At 38.1% G+C, this 14,119-nt stretch overlaps 4 protein-coding genes across 4 annotated transcripts; 2 read left to right on the forward strand and 2 right to left on the reverse strand.

Moving 5' to 3' along the window:
• Positions 1–11: 11 nt before the first annotated feature.
• LOC106358982 (probable pre-mRNA-splicing factor ATP-dependent RNA helicase DEAH5) lies at positions 12–3,586 on the reverse strand. The gene has a single exon (XM_022700130.2). The coding sequence runs from the start codon at positions 3,465–3,467 to the stop codon at positions 204–206; it is 3,264 nt and encodes a 1,087-aa protein (XP_022555851.2). The 5' UTR covers positions 3,468–3,586; the 3' UTR covers positions 12–203.
• Positions 3,587–6,733: 3,147 nt separating this feature from the next.
• Positions 6,734–8,131, forward strand: LOC111204751. Its single transcript, XM_022700131.2, has 2 exons — positions 6,734–7,004; positions 7,402–8,131. Exons 1-2 carry the CDS (start codon positions 6,821–6,823, stop codon positions 8,031–8,033), a joined length of 816 nt encoding a protein of 271 aa, XP_022555852.1. The 5' UTR covers positions 6,734–6,820; the 3' UTR covers positions 8,034–8,131.
• Positions 8,132–8,192: 61 nt separating this feature from the next.
• LOC111204752 (protein FAR1-RELATED SEQUENCE 9-like) lies at positions 8,193–9,969 on the reverse strand. The gene has a single exon (XM_048750428.1). The coding sequence runs from the start codon at positions 9,818–9,820 to the stop codon at positions 8,279–8,281; it is 1,542 nt and encodes a 513-aa protein (XP_048606385.1). The 5' UTR covers positions 9,821–9,969; the 3' UTR covers positions 8,193–8,278.
• A 1,216-nt stretch (positions 9,970–11,185) lies between these two features.
• On the forward strand, positions 11,186–12,145 carry LOC125583461. The gene has a single exon (XM_048750430.1). The coding sequence runs from the start codon at positions 11,186–11,188 to the stop codon at positions 12,143–12,145; it is 960 nt and encodes a 319-aa protein (XP_048606387.1).
• Positions 12,146–14,119: the final 1,974 nt, after the last annotated feature.

A 14,119-nucleotide genomic window follows, 5' to 3' on the forward strand; every position in this document is an offset into this window, starting at 1 on the left:
ATTTTGTATTACTCGTGGTAGTTCTCGTGATAAATATTATCAAATGGCTTCCAAAATCACATACATGTCAAAAGAAAAACATGATGCAGTTGCAATCTCTTACTCATCCATCATACTGTTAGTTATATATAAGAAAGGTGGAAAAAAAAACATTTGAGGATTTGGGTGACAAACAAAAGGAAGAATAAAACTTGAAATCTCTCTCAAGCACGTCTTTTGCTGAGACGCCATGAGTTAGGCTCGTGATAACGATCATACAGAGGCTCAATGCGTTCCTGGCGCTTACGCTTGCTCATATGGGTTGGATCAGCCACTTTGAAAAACCTAGGAGCTAGCTCCACAAGCCACTTTGGGTCAATCACGGTCACTTCTCTCATGTACTCCTTGGTCGTCATCACAAGATCATGATATATCACCCAATCTGGATGTCTTTGGAACAATGCACTGCCCGGGTGTATGTAAACCGGTTGATTCTCCACTAGCGTCCTGTAACCTTCCTGCGGATCTTTTCTTGCTACATGGAAGAATAATCCTGCTGTGATTGCTTTCCTTATCTTCGTGAAGTTCTTCCCCGCGCTTACCACGTCTAGTTTATATTTGTCCATAATGCTGAGAAGCTGTTTCCTCACGTCTTGAGCACGTCGTAAGGATCGTGACTGTATGAAGTTGTCAAAACACCATGGCCCTGAGAAGTTCTTAGCCTTCCAAGCTTCATATACAGTTAGCAATGTCAAGTGATCACCTTCAGGCTGGAAAAACTTTGCCTTCTTCTGGTCTGCTTGAGCTTGCTTCTCTCTTGGTCTATAAAATATGTTATCCCCCTGGACCATAGCAATCATCGTCAAAATCTCATCGCTGCACCCAAGATCCACACTCGCTAGCAACATCTTAGAGAGCGGTGGTTGGAGAGGAAACTCAGCCATTTTTCTACCCAGCTTCGTCAACAGACCTTCCTCATCCAAAGCTCCCAGGCTGTACAGCTGTTCCATAGCAGAGATCAAGGCTTGCGGTTGGGGTGGATCCATGAAGTCAAACGACAACAGGTCATTGATACCCATTGCTTTCATGGTAAGGGTTGTCATTCCTAGGTTAATCCTCTGGATTTCAGGGATTGATGTAGGAGGCATCTCATTACGGTATGCGCTCTTCGTGTAGAGACGGTAACATTTCCCAGGACCAGTACGACCAGCACGCCCAGCTCTCTGCGTTGCCGATGCCTGTGAGATTGGGGTTATGACAAGCGAATCTAGTCCTTGCTTTGGATTATACACGTTCTGCTTTGCAAACCCAGGATCAACAACATAATATATTCCATCTATTGTCAAAGAAGCTTCTGCAATATTTGTAGCTACAACTACTTTCCGGGTACCAGGAGGAGGAGGATCAAATATTCTAGACTGCATTTCACTAGGAAGGGCACTGTAAACAGGTAGTATGATGAGTTCAGGAACGTTTTTACCTAGATTTTTCGTTCTCTCGTACAGGGACTCACATGCAGAATCAATCTCTTCCTGTCCCGTCAAAAAGAGAAGAATGTCACCCTCTGGCTCAGTCAAGTGAATCTGAAGAACTGTGGTCAGGGCTAAACCCAAGTAATCGCTTTCTGGCTGTTTGTTATACAGAATCTCTACAGGGAAGGTTTTTCCAGGAATTGTAAAGATGTTGCAGTCGAAGAAATACCCAGAGAATTTCTCTGCATCTAATGTGGCGGATGTGACAATAAGACGAAGGTCAGGCCTGCGTTTCAACAGCTTCTTGAGAAGACCAAACAACACATCAGTGTTAATTGTCCGCTCATGAGCTTCATCAAGCATTATAACAGAGTACTGAGAGAGGTTTTCATCAATCAGAATCTCCCTAAGAAGCATACCATCAGTCATGTACTTGATCAGCGTATCTGGTCCAGTACAATCCTCAAACCGAATAGCATACCCTACCTCCTCTCCCAAACGACAACCAAACTCCTCAGCTACTCTCTTTGCAACAGACATTGCTGCGACCCTACGAGGCTGCGTACACCCAATCTTTCCTTTGGTAGTGTAACCAGCTTCGGCAAGATACTGAGTCACCTGAGTCGTCTTGCCTGAACCAGTTTCACCAATGACCACCAACACTTGATTATCATGCACAGCCTGTATCAGCTCCGTTTTCAGCTTGTATATAGGAAGGCTCTCCCTTTGCTCCTGGATAGAAAGCTTTGATCTTTGTCCAAAAGTTGGAGTATTCCCGAAAGCATCCTTCTTCCACTCAGGCATGTCATAAGCAGATAATCCAACACCTCTAAGCTCCTGTGCAAGATGCCTTTCACCAGTTTCAGGCATAGGATCTTCCCAAGGACGATTCAGATCCTTGGGGATAGAGTCAAGAATTGTTCTTTGCTGCTGATCCCCCATTTCTCTCCTCTCCTTGGTGAGCGCAGACTGAAGTGCAGCAGCACGACTCAAGGAGCCTTGTGGATTTCTGAAGATCTTGACAGGAGACATGTCGGCAGAGCACCTGGTCTGCCCTTGTAAGAAAGCAGGTTCTTCTTCGTTCATCTCAATCTCGAACTCTTGTTCAGCACCTTCCTCCTGATAAAGCATCCCAACTCCATCCTCATCATAATAATCAGGAAAGTCAGTGGCTTTCAGAGCACCAGAAGCAATGATCTGCTTCGCTTCCCATCTCTCAGGGGAGCTCATCTTCTTCTTCAGTGGCCTCCTACGTGAAGGACGCTCCTCTTCAAGAATCCGGATCCCTGAAATCCCAGACTTGGTATCCTTTGTTCTAAAAGATGGATTACTCCTCCTGGCTGAATCTGAATAGTCTCTACCCGTGTTCTGATCAACATCCTTCATGGAAAGACTATACTTAGCACCACCCTCTTTGACAGATAAAACTTTGACATACACTTGCATATCCCGCTTCTTCACCAAACTCTCAGCCCCCATCTGAGAAACATGAACTAGACCTTCTTTCCCTCTGAACCTATCAAACTGAACAAAGCAGCCAGACTCCATCACCCTAGTCACTCTACCTTTGTAAACCTGATACAACTCAGGCTCGTTCGCACCACCCCTACCACGTGATCTCCCCCTCCTATACCTATCACCACGTGATCTTCCTCCCCTATGTCTATGCCGATCCCTTCTATCATCTCGATCCTCCTCTCTCTGAGCTTCCCTCTCGAGCTCCTTGACCTTATCCTTAGTATCCTTAATCGCTAAGCCCTTGAATCTCCTTTTCTCCTCGGATTTGGGCTGCGGAGGGTAGATCCCGTGGATTAAAGTTAACAGCGACCGGACGAAATAATCAGGAAGCTCTGCGTCGTCCTTCTTCAGCTTCTTATCGAGTTCATCGGCCGTCTCGGAGTTGCGGCCCAGATCGATGATGTACTCGGCTAAATCCTTTGGCGCTACAGCAACTACATGCGTTTCCAACTCGTTGCAGATGTTGGAGACGAGAGATAGGTGCTTTAGTTTGTTCATGGCGGCGCCGATCAATCAATGAAACAATCCAAGAACAAGTTTGTTTATTTCTCTCGATAGATTTCTAGGGTTTCTCTTCTTTTCACTCTGATATTTCTTGTTTTGGGTTTCATCTAATTATATAGGGATTACAAAAACTGCCATTGCCTTTTTCAACACGTCGGTTTACTTTCTTTTTTTCCTTTTTGTTTCTTTTTTTTCATTTTTCTTTGTCACTATCACGTCGGTTTATTATTAAACCAATGAAATCTTATATATCTAAATTATTAAAAGAAAAACACCTATTTGAAAATGTTCTTACTTTATTAATTAAACTTCTTTTTTTTGCTTGTCTTTTTCAATTGCATTTATGAAATATCCTAAAACGAATAAAACAGCCTAATTTATTACTTGTCTTTTCAGTTATATTAATGAAATATGTTTAAATGAATTTAAACTTCCTATTTTATTGTTTGTCTTTTTCAGTTACCTTAATGAAATATCCTTAAATAAATTTGGACATAATGTCATTTAATCAACCAAAAAAACTCATGAGTTATCCTTACATGCATAATTTTCATAACGGAGATTTTTAAAAACGTGCATCATTAAAATGTTACCTAAAATATGCAGCACTAATATATAACATGCATCAATAAAACGAAAATTTGACTCACACAATTGTACGGATATTATTTTCAGTTGATTAAATTTAAAAATAATTATTTATTCAAAAAAATTTAAGAATGGCTATGTTTTAAAAATTATATGGTATTATTTGCTCATAAATCATTTGTCATTTGATAAATTGTTAGAAAGAAAATTTTAGCATAATATAACTCAGTTGTCATTTGCTATATTTATGGTTTTTATTTATATTTTTTATTATTTAATTATAATATTTTCATTTTATATTTGAAAGTTAAATGAATTTTCTTTCAAACAATATTTTTGTAAACGTATTTTTTTAAAAATAATCAATTAAAATTGTTATTATCATTGAATATCATTATTTTTGACATAATTTGAGTTTTCGTTTACATCAAAACTTATCATATTTTAGGATAATTTTAATTTAAAATATAATTTTCATATTTTTTCAAACAAATTCTAAAAATATTTTTTAAATATTTTGTTATAATTGTTAAAAAAAATATTGAATTGCATTTCAAATAAAAAGGTAAAGATATTAAAAATATTCTAATTAAAATATGTAAAATTTAATATATTTTTAAGGAAATGGTCAAAATAAAAAAAAATTATACATAAAATAATCATGATTTTTGTTAATTGGGCGAATCATTATTTATATGATATCGCACACGAAAGAAAAATTTCTGTTTTTAAAATTATCTAATTAACTCTATACTCATTTTTTTTTATATGATATCACACATTCGTAAAAAAGTATATAGTTTAAGATGCAAAAAAAAATATTTACGTAATGAATATAATATGAACGAATATTACAAATACATCATTTAATAAAATAAATAATTAAAAACTGAAAATTCATATCTGCGCTGGCGCGCGGATCAGGGTCCAGTTAAAACAGAAGTAACAACTTTGTTTCATGTGTGATTTTTTAAAAAATGGACCTAATGAACATATTCCAAGAAAGTCATGTTATATTTAATCTCTAATCTTATCATTTAAATTTTGGGCCAACCTGAAATTTTTATTGGGCTATCAATAATTGGATTTAAACAATAGATGATCCATTGGATTTATAGATAGTATATTTAATTATTACTCGATAATATAAATCTATGAAGCGAAAAGTTTAATTTTTTAAAAACTTTCTAAATTTGTGAAATGTTACAATATCTTTGAATATGACGGCAAAACAATATTTTACTAATCTTTCTATATATAGTTACGATTTTAATAATGAAATAATAATCCGAAAATATATATATAGATGAAGATACAAATACATGTGAAAGTTTGAAACAATCTATTCAATAAAAAAAATATACCTTGAATTTATTATGTTTTAAAAATTGAGAGACACATATATATTATAATATATACCAATTTAGAATTGAAAATAAAATATTTATATAAAAATAAATGAAAAAAAAATTCGCGCGGTTGCGCAGATCGAGATGTAGTTATAGTTAAACTATCTGCCAAACCCAAATTATTTCTGGGTTTTTGTATTGGCTGCAAAATCAAATCTTATCTTTCCAAAAATCACTTCACTAATTTTATATCTAATCTATTAATTTAAAATCTTATTTTTATCGACGACGAATGTTGTTATTTAAATTTTGGACCATTTCATTTTACTTATGTTAAACACACGTTTTATTATATTTACGTTATATGGTCATACCCATTTATTTTCCACTTTACTATATTCGCTTTCTTCCTTATTATTATATCTATCTTAAACAAAAGAATGTTTTATACACGATATAGCATTCTAAAAATAACATTTAGTAATTTTGTTTTCAATTTTATAAGAACTACATTATTGTCTATTGATTATAAGTTATCCCTTTTACATCTTTACCTAGATGATATATATACCATGAACCATGAGTAATACTTATTATCAATCTTATAGAAACTTTAGTAATGTCGACCGGTTGTAATCTTGACCCATTCAACATTGCTTTATCAAGATGAACGGTGACGTCAGATCCTAGCAGGGTGGCCCACGCAGAAAGACCACAAGGCACAAGATAAGCAAGAGTTCGGGAGATGCCAAGTCATATTCAATCTAGAAACCCAACACATGCGAACTCACATTGGTGTATAATCATGTCCATGGTTATATAATCATAGTGAGGATCAAAATAGCGACTACGCGGTTGATCAAATTGAAAGGAAAAAACAATGCAGTTTCTTAGCCAAGCAATCAAGCATATATATATACTTCCTCCGTTTCAATATAGATGATGTTTTAGAAGGTTTGTTTTGTTTCAATTTACATGAAATTTTAAGATTTTAAAGAAGTTTTGAGATTTAAAGTTTAATTTTAACTTTATTGCAAACTGTTCAACCAATTAGATTTTACAGTCTTTTTTATAATTGGTTAACTGATTTTAAAATTATATCTTTAAAATATTTTTTTCGGGAAATGTAATTTTTTTAATTTTTGTGCACTATTACAAAACGTATAGTAAGACGGAGAGAGTATAGATTAGAAGTTGTAATTTAGAACCTACACGTCTATAATAATCATTTGAAGGCATTCGGCCCATTTGAGCTATATTGTGGCAATCTGGCCCGTTAAGCCCATTACTTCAAACGCGACAAATTCCTTTAGAAATCGGCGTTTTAAAGGGATCAAGCTGACCCACGGCGTCTCTAAGCTCCCCGAACCGACGATTCCTTCCCTCCCTCCGAAGACAAAGACAAAGACAATGGCGTCGAACAGCAGAGAAGCGAGGAGGCGAAAAATCTTAGAAAGAGGATCTGATCGTTTGGCCTTTATCACTGGTCAGATCAACGGCGTTCCTCCTCCTCCACCTTCTTCCCTGTCTCAATCTCATCTCTCACCGGAGACGATTCCGTCTCGTGATGAGATTCCTACTGAACGAGAAACAGGTTCTCTTTCTGTCTTGTCTCTCTATGGAATATGACCACCCTCGAATTGTTCGTACCGAAGTTCGATTTCCGCTATTGTTTGTGTCTTGGATGATTAGATGCTAAGCGATTACATTAATCCGCACTGATTACGAATTTTGTGTTCCTTCAGGCTTACCTTTACACTGCTTTTACTAAGAGGTTACTGATGTACTTGCTGTATCCACTTATCTACAAGTGTCTGTTTTTTGCTTGCTTAACTTGTTATATTCTGAACAAGAGTCGTCATAGGGGGTAATTGGTTTCAATGTGGTAGCATCATTTAATATGTTGTTGATTCCAGTCTCTTATATAAGCATTATATCAAGGAAAAAAACCTAGTGTGTTGGTTTTGATGATCCTGGTTCTGACATTGCAGCTTTCACAAGTCATCAGGAAAACATCTCCGAGGCTTCGATGCTTGATAATATGGACCCTATCATCCATCAAAGCAGAGCAGACTCTCTTCAGCCTCTCAAGTTTACTGAATCATTGGCTGAAGCCTCCGATTCAGATCCCAGAGACGCAACAATACAACCGTCTCCTGCAACCCCATCATCAGTGGTAGATTTGGGCGCTTCTCAAGCATTTACTCCTCTGGTTAGTTTTGTGAACACCATCACTCCAAAACACATTGGAGCCGCCATTGATGCTTCGGAATACGCACGGATGTTCTCATCTATTCTGATTGCGCTTCTTGTCGTGCTATCTCATCTCGGGTTCTCTTCCCTAGGCAGCATAGTAAGCTTCAGACCTGTCTTCTTGCTTCTCTTGACCGATGCCACAATTGTGCTGGGGCGTATTCTGCTGGGCCATCATGGAGATCCTCCCTCAGCTTCAAGACGAGAAAACTCAGTAATGAATGGACTAGGCATAGCGGACCAAGTGGGCAACGCGCTGGAGATGGTCATGATGATGAAGAAAATAATGAACGCTGTTTCTATGGATTTTAGCTTGTACGCTGTGTTTCTCATATGTGGCCTCTTGTTCACACAAAACATCTTTGCTTAGGTCCTCTTTGTAGGTTTTTTTTTTTGGACAACATGTGATTTCTTATTTATTTCTCATACTATTACAGACTACGCTTATGATTCATTATGTTCTGTCTATGGTTTTCATCTTTTGAGTAGAAGAAGATATAATGGGTGTTATCATCTTTTAAGTGCAGAGTTATTGAAGCTAGAAGATTTTGATTAAAAGCAGAGAGTAAACGAGTATAACTGTGATGGTATGGGCATTATCCATCAGGTTTGCACTCACTCTTTCAAGCTTAGTCTAGCATTTTGCACCTTGAGAGACAGCTGAAACTTGTGTTCTTCCATATCTCTCAAAATAGACAGCAGGTTTGCTCGATAAGCTTCGCATCGCTGACCTGTCCTCTCCAGCTCAGCTGTCAGTTCAAGTATGGTCCTCTCCTTTTCACCCTGACATTGAAGTGGATGATACATTCCATTGGCCGTTTCTTGAGTTTCGTCAGACTGGTAAGAATCCCCATTAGTTGCTCCTCCTCTAGTTTTGCTACTTGCAGCAGCAACCTTCTTGGCAGCTTCATCTAAGGCAACCACTGCAGCTTTATAAATCTGAATAGACTTGGCTCCCTCCTCCACATACTTGGTTGCTTCTTGGCGGAGATTGTCATAGCAAACAGTTAAGGACTCTTGGCAACTACTGTTTGAAAACTCGCTACTACTCTTTGCTTCCTTGGTCCATCTCCTTAGCAGATACCTAGACGGAAGAGTAAAAACATTCCTGGCACTGAACACAGCCAATATATGTCTACAAACAATCCCCGAATACTCAAACATCCTACAGCTGCAATTAGCTTTCACCTCCTCAAGAGACTCAAACTCAACAGTGTGACCTTGTCCGAACTTCCCCACACGATAAGTGGAATCACTCATCTTATTCACAGGATTTGCGGAAATCTCAACAAACTCCTCCTGAAACTTCAAAAACGCTGCTCTCGTATACACTCCAGCAACTTGCTTCTCCGTGGGAGAAGCCGTCTTCAAAACAGGAGTAGAGTTAGTCGACTCATAATCAGCTCTCAGCTCTTTCACACGCCAGCTGTTAACAGCTTCCTCACACTGGGCCATGATCATCTCCATGGTGGTTGACCCGTCCACAAACCCGTGGAAGAAGGAGTTCTCACTAGACAGCTCTCCAAAAAAAGTGTCTTTAATAAAAACAGGAACCCACTGCTGCCTCACATTATAAATAGACTGAATCCAATGATTCTCCTCGAGACAGTGTCTCCTCAAAACAGAGTCCCAAGCCCCCTCGAAGTCACTAACCGTCTCCGTCTCGGTAACACAGCTCAAGAACTCTGATTGAAACCCGGGGTGAGACTGAAACACGTGAGCGAGCTTCTCCATGATAAGACGGAGGCTGAAACGAAGACGCGCCTGGGGGAAAACCTGAGAAGCGGCGAGGTGGATCACGGGGTCAGGCTCGAGGGTGATGGAAGGAGGAGGATGAGGAGCGGACATGGCTTGAAGCCAAGAGTGGAAGAGCCACGCGAAGGAGGATTGTGATTGGTTGAGGACGAGAGCGCAGCCGAAGAGGAGAGGGTGGCCGTGGTGGTTGAAGCCTGTCAAGGCAGCGAAAGGGACTTGATTGTTTCTCATGTAGGTAGTGTCGAAGACGAGGGTGTCGCCGAAGTGAGTGTAGTTCGACCTGCAAGTGGGATCGGCCCAGATAACGTTTCCGCCATTGTCTTCGTTCTCCACTGCGTACGAGAAAGAAGGGTTCTCGAGGTGCTTGCGTTTCAGATAGTTCAAGACGTGCTCCAAACTCATTGCGGTAAGAACAAGGAACAAAAGTTGTAGATGATGATGATGACGACGATAACCCTAGAACCTGTACTGTCGACGGAGTAATCGAGAGAGAGAGAGAGAGAGAGAGAGAGAGAGGGGTTGCAGTAAACGGTGAGGCAATGAAACAATTTGGGCTTATTAACTTGTTGGGCTTAGCCCATTGAACAGGTATATTGATGAGAAATGATTAATAAATAATTTTTATCTGTTATAAGATAAACTTTGAAACGATCCTCCACTCCTTTACCAACTCAAGCACTATGATCATCTACTTATCAAGCACTATGATCATCTACTCATCAAGCACTATGATCACCCACTCATTTACCAAATCAAGCACCATCTTTGATATTTTATGTATTGTTGCTCACTATAAATACCATCACTCATCTCACTCTTTTGTACACAATTACATCTTCTTCTTCTTCCTTATAATAAACTCTTTCTCTCATATTAAGTGTTATTTGCTTCCTACGGGTATTGAATTCTACTCTTATTTAAATTTCCCGATACTATAAATTATAAGTTATTTCATAACACGTTATCAGCACGATCACTCTGCGATTTGGTAAAATTTATTTGTATCATTTATACCCTGTTATAATGGTCGGTATACCGCCTCTACTATTATTTATATCATGTTATAATGGCCGGAATACCGCCTATATTATTTACTAGTAATTTAATTTATTTATTGGTCGGCCGAGCCGCCTTATATCCTGTTTATTATTTATTGGTCGGCTGAGCCGCCTTATATTCTGTTTATTATTAATTGGTCGGCCGAGCCGCCGTATAATTTATTTATTATTCTGCATTGATCGGCTGAGCCGTCGCATGATTTGTTGTCATATAACATAAATATTTCATTGTCATAATTTTTCACTTTTATGAAATTTTATAGATTTGATTGACCGTTTAATACGATATTTTCAGACTAATTTTTGGTGCACTCGATTTAACCCCAACGGTCACAAAGAAAATTTTTCAAAAATTTCCCCTTTCTCCAACGGTCATGAACAGTAATTTTCATCTATAAATACAACTCATTTTCACTCCATTTCATCATCCAAAACATTTCATCTTCTCTCAAAAATTTCAAATCGCTCTCCTCCGATTTTTCATTTCAAGAAAGATGATTCGCGCACTTTTGTTTTTATGTGCCATTTTTATTTGTGTTTCTATTTATGGTTCATTCGTTGGAGAATTTACTCCGAGTGAATTTAAGATGAATATCGGTTTAATTTTATTTACATCGCTTCTCCTTGTAATTGCTTGTATGATTAATGTAAACGGTTTTTAAATTATGAAGTTCTAATAAAATTACTATTTTGTGTTTTAGAAATACAAATGGCAAACATCGAGAAACTCCAGTTCCCGGCTCTAAAAGTAACCGGCGAAAACTATGTCAGATGGGTCACAAATGTGAAACCTTATCTTGTAATAAAAAAGATATCTGAAGCTATAAAAGTCGGTAACAAATCGCCACCCGAGCATATAGCCGAGGCGATAATCTTCCTGAAGAAGCACTTAGATGAGAATCTAACTCACGACTATGGAGACGTTGAGGACCCATCTGTACTATGGCAAGCCTTGAAAGACAGATTCGATAATCAAAAGGAAATCAATCTCCCTCACGCTCTTGAAGAGTGGAAAACCCTGAGGTTTCAGGATTTCCAAAGGGTTAGAGATTACAATTCCACTATCTTGAGGATAGTTGCACAATTAAAATATTGTGGTAACCCTGTCACCGAAGCAGAAATGCTTGACAAGACATACAATACCTTCCACAAAGAACACAACGTCTTATCCCGAATTTACAGAAAATGTGGGTACACCAAATTTTCTGAATTGATGGTAACACTCATGTTGGCTGAAAAGAACGATGAGTTACTAATCAAAAACCATAATTCCCGACCCACGGGAGCCAAGGCATTTCCCGAAGTGAATGCTACGGCGGTAGAATATTCGGGAAGGAGAAACCATACCAATCGAGGTCGTGGTCGGCGTTTCAACAACAAACGTGGAAAGCCTTACTATCCTAAAAGTATTAGATCTAACAAATGGGTTAGATCTGAACAACCTCATAAAGGCAAAGAAACCGAAGAGGATACCACAAAGAAAAGTGAGACTGTATGTTACAGATGTGGATGTAAAGGACATTGGTCCCGTACCTGTCGTACTCCCCCACATTTGTGCAAGTTATATCAAGAATCCATAAAAGGAAAGGCTAAAGAGGTGAACCTCACGGAAAACGTTGAAGGGACCTCATACCTTGAATCCTCTGATTTCGCAAATGAGCTGGACTAGAATACTCTTGAAGAGTACGGAAATGTTTCTAATAAGACTGCTGAATAGTCCTCATTTGTAATGTATAATAATTATGTTTTCAAAGAATAATGTTGTTTTAACAACAATATTTGTATAATTATTGTGTGTTTTCTTTATATAATCAATGAATAAATTTCACGTTTCACTTTTATTTAATGTTTATGATAATTTCAGAAATGGATCAAAATACTAATGGAGCAAAATCCAAGAAACGGATTCGTGAAATATGCATACCAGATAGTGGAACAACGCACACTATTCTGAGACAAAAGAGATATTTCTCTGATATAAAACCGACAAGAATTGTCGTCAATACAATATCAGGTCCTGCAGACGTGATTGAAGGAACTGGTAAAGCAAACTTTACTTTGCCGAATGGAACAAAATTTTCCATAAATAATGCTTTATACTCTCCGAGTTCTAAAAGGAATTTGTTGAGTTTTAAAGACATATATCTTCACGGATATGATACTCAGTCTGCAACTGAGGATGGAAAGAAATACATGTATGTAATTTCTGAAAAATGTGGCAGAAAACACATATTGGAAAAGTTTCCAGAACTTCCTTCGGGATTACATCATACTTATATCGATGAGATCGAATCAAATCTTGTAGTAAAACGGAACCCAGAAGAGTTCACGTTATGGCATGATCGCCTTGGCCACCCAGGCACTACAATGATGCGTAAAATCATAGAAAGTTCACATGGTCATCCATTGAAAATCCAGGAGATTTCTCAAGGGAATAAAATGACATGTGTTGCATGTTCTCTAGGAAAATTGATCGTAAGGCCATCGCCAACCAAAATCGATAAAGAATCACCAAAGTTCCTTGAAAGAATTCAAGGTGATATATGTGGACCGATACATCCACCATGTGGACCATTCCACTATTTTATGGTATTAATTGACGCATCCAGTAGATGGTCACACGTTTGTCTATTATCATCTCGAAATGTGGCATTTGCGAGATTTCTAACTCAGATAATCAAACTGCGAGCACAGTTTCCTGATTATACTATTAAAAGAGTTAGACTAGACAACGCTGGTGAATTCACATCCCAAGCATTCAATGACTATTGTATGGTAATGGGAATTGAAGTTGAACATTCGGTTGCTCATGTTCATACGCAAAATGGTTTGGCTGAATCTTTAATTAAGCGTCTGCAATTGATTGCAAGACCATTGATCATGAGATCAAAACTTCCAACCTCTGTATGGGGACATGCCATTTTGCATGCAGAAGCACTCATTCGGATCAGACCGAGTGCATACCATAAGTATTCTCCACTACAGTTAGCGTTTGGTCGAGAACCAAACATTTCCCACTTTAGAATCTTTGGTTGTGCGGTATATGTGCCTGTAGCACCACCACAACGAACAAAGATGGGACCACAAAGAAGGTTGGGAATATATGTTGGTTGTGATTCTCCATCAATTATAAGATACCTAGAACCACAGACTGGTGACGTCTTTACAGCACGTTTTGCTGATTGTCATTTTGACGAAAATGTATTCCCAGTTCTAGGGGGAGAAAACAAAAATGTTGGAAGTGATATAAAATGGAGTGTACCATCATTGTTATATCTTGATCCTCCTTCTAAAGAGTCAGAACTAGAAGTTCGACGAATTATGCATTTACAGAGTATAGCTAACCAGCTACCTGATGCATTTGCAGATACCAAGACGGTAACTAAATCTCATATACCAGCTGCAAATGCTCCTGCTCGTATCAAAATGCCAAATGAACAAGAAAAGGAGGATGACACACGAGAGCCAAAAACACGCCTGAAGCGTGGTAGACCTGCTGGTTCTAAGGATAAGAATCCTAGGAAACAGAAGAAAGCTGAAATATATGATGCACCCAAAATAGCAGAAAATATTTTGGAAGAAATAAATGATAAGGACTCTGATGAATCAGAGCATCATGAATCGAAAGATAATCATGAGATTT

This window comes from Brassica napus, chromosome C3, assembly GCF_020379485.1.
Source record: "Brassica napus cultivar Da-Ae chromosome C3, Da-Ae, whole genome shotgun sequence".
Lineage (NCBI taxonomy): Eukaryota > Viridiplantae > Streptophyta > Magnoliopsida > Brassicales > Brassicaceae > Brassica > Brassica napus.